The 6,306-nt window shown below is 41.1% G+C and overlaps 1 protein-coding gene across 1 annotated transcript; it reads left to right on the forward strand.

Annotated features, from left to right (window-relative positions):
• The first annotated feature begins 3,140 nt into the window (after positions 1 to 3,140).
• On the forward strand, positions 3,141 to 5,497 carry LOC115800230 (inner ear-specific collagen-like). Its single transcript, XM_030757474.1, has 9 exons — positions 3,141 to 3,247; positions 3,467 to 3,508; positions 3,602 to 3,628; positions 3,727 to 3,798; positions 4,341 to 4,406; positions 5,038 to 5,064; positions 5,146 to 5,190; positions 5,275 to 5,310; positions 5,405 to 5,497. The coding sequence occupies exons 1-9, from the start codon at positions 3,227 to 3,229 to the stop codon at positions 5,495 to 5,497; spliced, it is 429 nt and encodes a 142-aa protein (XP_030613334.1). The 5' UTR covers positions 3,141 to 3,226.
• The last annotated feature ends 809 nt before the right edge of the window (positions 5,498 to 6,306 follow it).

A 6,306-nucleotide genomic window follows, 5' to 3' on the forward strand; every position in this document is an offset into this window, starting at 1 on the left:
TTCATGAGTGAAATTCAAGTACTTTATTGGTCTGTTATTTCGCAAGAACAAGCAGATATCTGTGCTGCTTACTTAATGCTCCACCCTCTTGCCCAGATATGGTTACTTATGGCTCCAAAAAGCTAACATGGTGGTTGCCAAAAAAAAATTAAAGCTTGAAAATACAGAGTCCAGACAGCAATAGGTAGATAGATAGATAGATAGAACTGTGATTGGCTAGTTTCCCATTACAGATCAGATTTTCTAAAGCTTGAAAAAAGAGCCCAGAGGAGGAACACGAGTGGGTTTTTTCTTTTTGCCTGTGGACGCCTAAAATATATGTAAGAAATTAAACATCTGAAGGTCAGATGTTGACTAATGTGTCAGTTTTATACAAACCATTTTACTTTTTCAGCCCATTCAGCGCAAACATGTCATAAAAATAAAACCGTCCAATCATTTGAAGGAACTTGGCTGAAACTGTAAATGGAAATACATGAATGGTAATATAATACATTATGACAGAAGGTGCCACAGACTCCTTTCACAGTTTCATCCTCCACAGTACGTGGCCTGATCAGCAGGCTTCTCTTTGGCTCAGTGTAAATGTAATTATCTGATTATTTCTATGAAGCGGTGCCAGAGGCTGCATTGCATTTTCACAATTGATTGAGATTAAGCCGGACTCAGTGTGCAAGCATAGCAGATTGGGCTGCAGTTCTGCTGGACCATGACCAGGAAGAGACGCAGCTCCAACAGACATCTCCGGTATAGGACAAGAGCTTTTCCAGGCACCGAGGAGGAAACAGCACTTGAGGTAAGACTACTACACTGATTATAATGCTGAGAAAAGTTATTATTTTATGTTTTTTTTCTAAACATTGGAGTTTACAGTGGAACGAATTTGGACCTACACTGGAGGTCTGTGAGATTATTTCACTCGAAGTTTGAATAACAGATTTGTAATTTGTGTTTTTCAGCACAGTCATGTTCAGAAAACCTAAGTTGAACTGTGAGATGAAGGTTTACAGCTGAGAGGGGTTCATTTTTTGAAGCTAGCATGGAATCTGTCTGATGTGCCTTTCATTGCACAGACCAGACATATGTGCACCTGTACTTAATGACAAATCTGACATAAGGCACAATCATTTGATTACATGTGTTGAACTGAGTTATATGAAATGAAAGTAGACTGTTGCCTAATAAGTCAACTTGCTAATTATACGTCATCTGTTATAAGATATCTGATCTCAGTGCCCACACAGATCCATTGCAGGTCACGGCAAGCAGCCCCCCCCCCCGCCAAAAAAAAAGCCCAGCTTCTTCTTTCCTGCTGTTTCCGACTTAATCTGTGTAATATCTTACACCACTGATGGTTTCATTGGTCTTTCTGCTGCTCTCCCCACCTCAAGTTTTCCACATGGAAGAAGAAGAGGGGTGGCGGTTTCCTTTTCATGTAAAAATTACTCCAGATGGAAATAGCGATTGAGTTTTTTCTATAGTGTCATGACTTTTTGCAGGGAGACTTGAGATGCTGACTCAGCTGATCCTAGGATGGACTGCATTGCTCAGTGGCCTCCCGTCAGCCGCTTCTATTACAAATAGTAAGTGCAACAACAGGAGTCCATAATCATTCTTCAGGCAACCTCTCATTCTCCAAGACTGTGTTAAACCAAAACATCCACATCTCCATGCCTCCACAGGTATGTCATCCAGACCAACTGCCTTTTCACTCTTCCTCCTCTTCATAGCTGCTCTCACTTCTTCCTTACTAATCCTCTGCACTTCCTGATTCAATGACTATCCTCCATCCATCCTTCTCTCGCTCTCTCATTTTCTACATTCATCAGATCCTCAAAGTACTCCATCCATGGAGGACATTTCCATCCTTTTCACAAAATCCACCACCATCTGTCCTTCTGCATTTCTCTCCTTAACACCATACCTACCCAAGATCTCCTCATTACCCCATTCACCTACATGTCCACTGAAGTGTGCTCCAATCACTAATCTCTCCCCTCTGAGGACACTCTCTGTCACTTCATCCATCTTGCTCCAGAATTCCTCTTTCTCTTCTGACATCCAACCTGTGGGACAAGTGCACTGACAGCATTCAGCATCACCCCTTTGATTTCCACCTTCAAACTCCTGATCCTGGCTGACATTCTCTTGTGGGGTGGCTGTAGCTCAGTAGGTAGAGCAGGTCACCTACTGATCGGAAGGTCAGCGGTTCGAATCCTGGCTACTCCAGGCTACATGCCAATGTATCCTTGGGCAAGATACTTAACCCCAAGTTGCTCTCCGACCGTTCTGTCGGAGTATGAATGCGTGTGAATGTTAATTAATTAAAAAGCACTTAGCTTTGTAAAAATGGAAGTGCTTGTATGAATGGGAGTGCATGGGTGAATGCAAAACAGGTTGTATAAGCGCTTTGAGTGCTCATACTGAGTAGAAAAGCGCTATATAAGAACTAGTCCATTCACCTCCACATCACTTCACACACACTCTTCCTTCAAGATTAGCCTCTTCCATTTCTGTTCCTGTCTTCACCATGATAGAATAGCTTGAATCCACCTCCAGTGTTCCTGGCTGTGGTTCCCTTCCACCTGGCCTCCATCACATCAGCAAGTGCCCAGTTACCTTTGAGCCTCTGAAAATGGGGTTCTGTGAATAAAAATGGCTGTAAGTCCTAAACAGTTTCACTCCGTGAGTTAAAGCTGAAAGTCTGGCCTTCACAGCTTTTTTTGTGTGGTTTAAAATCCACTGCTGTGGTGTCCAGATGCAAAATCACAAAAACAAACATACTTATGGACCTAACTGTATGTCAGTCAGTGTGACAAAATCCACTCTCACTGAACCAACTGGAACCTCACATAACAAAAGAGGGATCAAACTTGGAAGCCCTGGTGGGAAGAACTGTTGAACTTTCATCAAAAAAATGTGAGTGAGACTGTTTCTCAGTGATTCTCAAACAGAAACAGATTGTAATTAGAAGTGTTCATGGCCTTCTTTGCAAAGTCTTTTTACTTATTGTGATTAAACCTTCACTATGTCAGGACTGTAGATCTGATAGGCTGAGCGCCCTCCTTACCCAGAGTGTGCAGGGCAGCTAGTGATTTACACAATCTTTGTAACAGTGCTGTCTGCCCATGCAGGATTCCCCGCCAGCAAAGGAAGCAGGCGGTCAGTGTGGAAATGTGAAGTCTTCATTCCTCCCCCTCTCCCACCACCTTTGTTCCCTCCAATCATGCGGAAAGCAGAGTTAATGGTGATGACTCCTCTGCTCTCTTTCTCACACACACACACACACACACACACACACACACACACACACACACACACACACACACACACACACACACACACACACACACTGCTTTGTTTCTTTAAAATCCTGTCTTTGAAGTTTGTTTAAACTCAGTGTGAAAACTGAAGCATGATTTAACACTGCACACTAATTCTTTCTAATTTGCCTTTAACACTCCAGGTTGATGTAACAGAACACATCAGAGGTCCTAAAGGAGAAAAAGTATGCAGGACCTTCTTTTTGTTAAAAGAAAAATAATAATAATAAAATAAAATGATACACCTTGCACTTACAATCATGGTGTTTATGCTACAGGGTTGTAGGGGACCCAGAGGACCAAAGGTACTATCTTTTCATCTCAGACAGATAAATATTAGATGTAAGACTTGATAAGAGCAAAAGTTATGTCAAACTGCTGTGTGTGTGTGTGTGTGTTTTAGGGTCAGCCTGGTGTGATTGGTCTAGAGGGAGAATGTGGAGTGCAAGGAGCCATGGGACAGCCAGGTCAAAAGGTTATACAAAGTCTGTCCAGCCCATAAACCATCTTCAGCTGACACACACTAATACAGTGATTCCACTGATTGTATGGTAACCAGGAAAAATGAGCTCTGATCGGATAAAAACAGAAATTACTGTTTAATTTAAGAACTGAATGTATCTGAGGAGACATGTTAGGAATTTAAAAGTCATGAATAAGAAGAGCAAACAGACAATTAAAATAAAGAATTGAAATAATGGTGGAAAAGTGTACTTACCAGCCACTTGTCAGATGGCTGGTAAGTAGACTTGTTCTTCTGAGCGCCCCGTGGCACACAAAGTTTCACTACTCATATTCTGAAGTGAATATTCATATGGAATTATTAACTTCAATTTTATTTATATGGCACCAAATCACATCTTTTGAGTAATCCTTCCAAGTCATCAGCATTTAGAGTTCCTTTTCACTACCATTCTTATTAGATGTGGAAATAATTAGTAGATGCATTTATTTACATAACGTATTATTCTGAGACAGTGTGAGAATATGAGCTGATATGAGTCAATGTTTTCACAGGGAGAGAAGGGTGACAGAGGCTGGAGGGGCCTGTATGGAGACATAGGAACTCCTGGGATGATAAAGGTACATTAAAACCTGCATATATTATATATTATATGGTAAACTCAGCCATTAGCCATATACTATCTGCCTAAGGCAGATCAAAGCATCTGTGCTGCATGGGTACATTAGTCCTCACCACATGTAGGTTGTTATTTACACCCAACAACCCGTTCCGTCATGATGCAGGAATTTTGGTGGAAAAAAATTCATCTTCTGCCTACATAAACTTTTTAGGTAGGAGATATCAGAAAATGAATATTACAGTATAATATATGTGGTATAATATAAAAAGTGGTGTACACATGGTGACTGAAGGAGTTATGACAGAAATTAAAACTATATGCTTTAATTTCTGTCATATTTGTCAGTCATATTTAAATGAAACGCTCCACTTGCATTCAAATGTGCAACAATTTTGAAACAATTTTCTTTAAATGTGTACACTACGTATACAAGTGGCCTGTGCAGCATGTGCAAAATAAAAATGTCGAGTATGGTCAAATGGAGGCAGTACAGTATATACACTGCTCCACTGCTTGGAAGGACTTGTGATCCTGGAGATATTTAGAAGAAGTATGTCATGTTTTGTTTTGTTTTTCTTTTTAAAATAAGTACTATTAACTACTGATGCTACCCTTGTGTGTGTTTGTAGGGCAGTAAAGGGCATAAGGGACTTAGTGTAAGTGAATTTTTTAAACTTTCATATACACATTTATACATTGCAACTATTCATGTGACAGTTGCTGTTTCTATGATTTAGGGTGATAAAGGTGTCAAAGGAAAGAGAGGCCTCGGGGGAGAGAAGGTGAGGAAATCATAATGTAACTTCATTTCGTGCTGCTTGATATTACATGACAGCATTGACTGACCGGCCTGTGCACCTCTGTAGGGGGAGCACGGCATCCCCGGAATGCCAGGAGAGAAGGTGAAGAACTGGCTGAGACACATTTGATGAAATGCTGTAGAAAAATCACTGGTTGTGCAGTAGATGTTAAAGCCATTCTGTTGTTCTGCTGCAGGGTGACCCAGGCCAATGGGGCGACTCAGGGAAGAGGGGGAAGGAGGGACCCAGAGGAAAGCCTGGGGGCAGGGGGAGCATGGTAGGCACATAGAATGGATGGAAACATGGAGTATACGCATAGAGGAATACTGAAGGGGTTGCTGCAGCTGTTAGAATTAATCGTCACACCCCTAAACTACTGTTTATATACACATGCACTGCATGGACAAAAATACTGGCCCACACCTCTTAATCTGTGAATTCAGGTCTTTTCAGTCCAAAGTGAATAAAATCAAGAGCTCACTGAATTCATACTGTAACCGGATGCCACCATAACAAAAAGCAAATTCCTGAAATGTCATCCCTCCTAGAAATTCCACAATCAACTATAAGTGGGATTATTGCACAGCAGAAGCATTTAACCACAGAAGCTCAGCCATGAAGTGGTAGACTATGTCAGGTTGCACATCAGGGTTGTTGAGTACTTAGGTGCACTATGCATAAAAGTTGCCAGTGTGCTGCTGACTCTGTAACTACAGTTTCAAACCTCCTCTGGCATTAAAATCAGCACAAAATCAATGCGCCAGGAGCTTCATGGGATGGGTTTCCATGGCTGAGCAGCTCCTGTAGGTTTATTGTGTTTGTGGCCCAGTACCTTTGTCCATATAGTGTAGTGGTAGTCTGAAGTTTTACAGCATTTGATCAAGTCAACAGATTAAGTGTTGGGTTGGCAATGCTGGAGCCATAAGTATGAGACGTGTGTCTGTGTTGTATTGTTTCCATTTCAATAATGAGTTTTTGTTTAAAGATATGGCTGCTGAAAAAAAAAAACTAGTTGTGATGTCGACATCTACTAAACTTTCACTTTTGAACCAAATTTAAGCCAATTTTAACCTTTGACATGTACCATTAAGATGAATT

Source organism: Archocentrus centrarchus, chromosome 21 (assembly GCF_007364275.1).
Source record: "Archocentrus centrarchus isolate MPI-CPG fArcCen1 chromosome 21, fArcCen1, whole genome shotgun sequence".
Taxonomy (NCBI): Eukaryota; Metazoa; Chordata; class Actinopteri; order Cichliformes; family Cichlidae; genus Archocentrus; species Archocentrus centrarchus.

Bases quoted from the DNA above. Each gene is read 5' to 3' on its own strand.
- LOC115800230 (XM_030757474.1), top strand. From the start codon at position 3,227: ATGCGGAAAGCAGAGTTAATG. The intron at 3,799-4,340 runs GTTATACAAAGT...ATGTTTTCACAG, and splicing joins TGGGACAGCCAGGTCAAAAG to GGAGAGAAGGGTGACAGAGG. The intron at 5,191-5,274 runs GTGAGGAAATCA...GCACCTCTGTAG, and splicing joins GAGGCCTCGGGGGAGAGAAG to GGGGAGCACGGCATCCCCGG.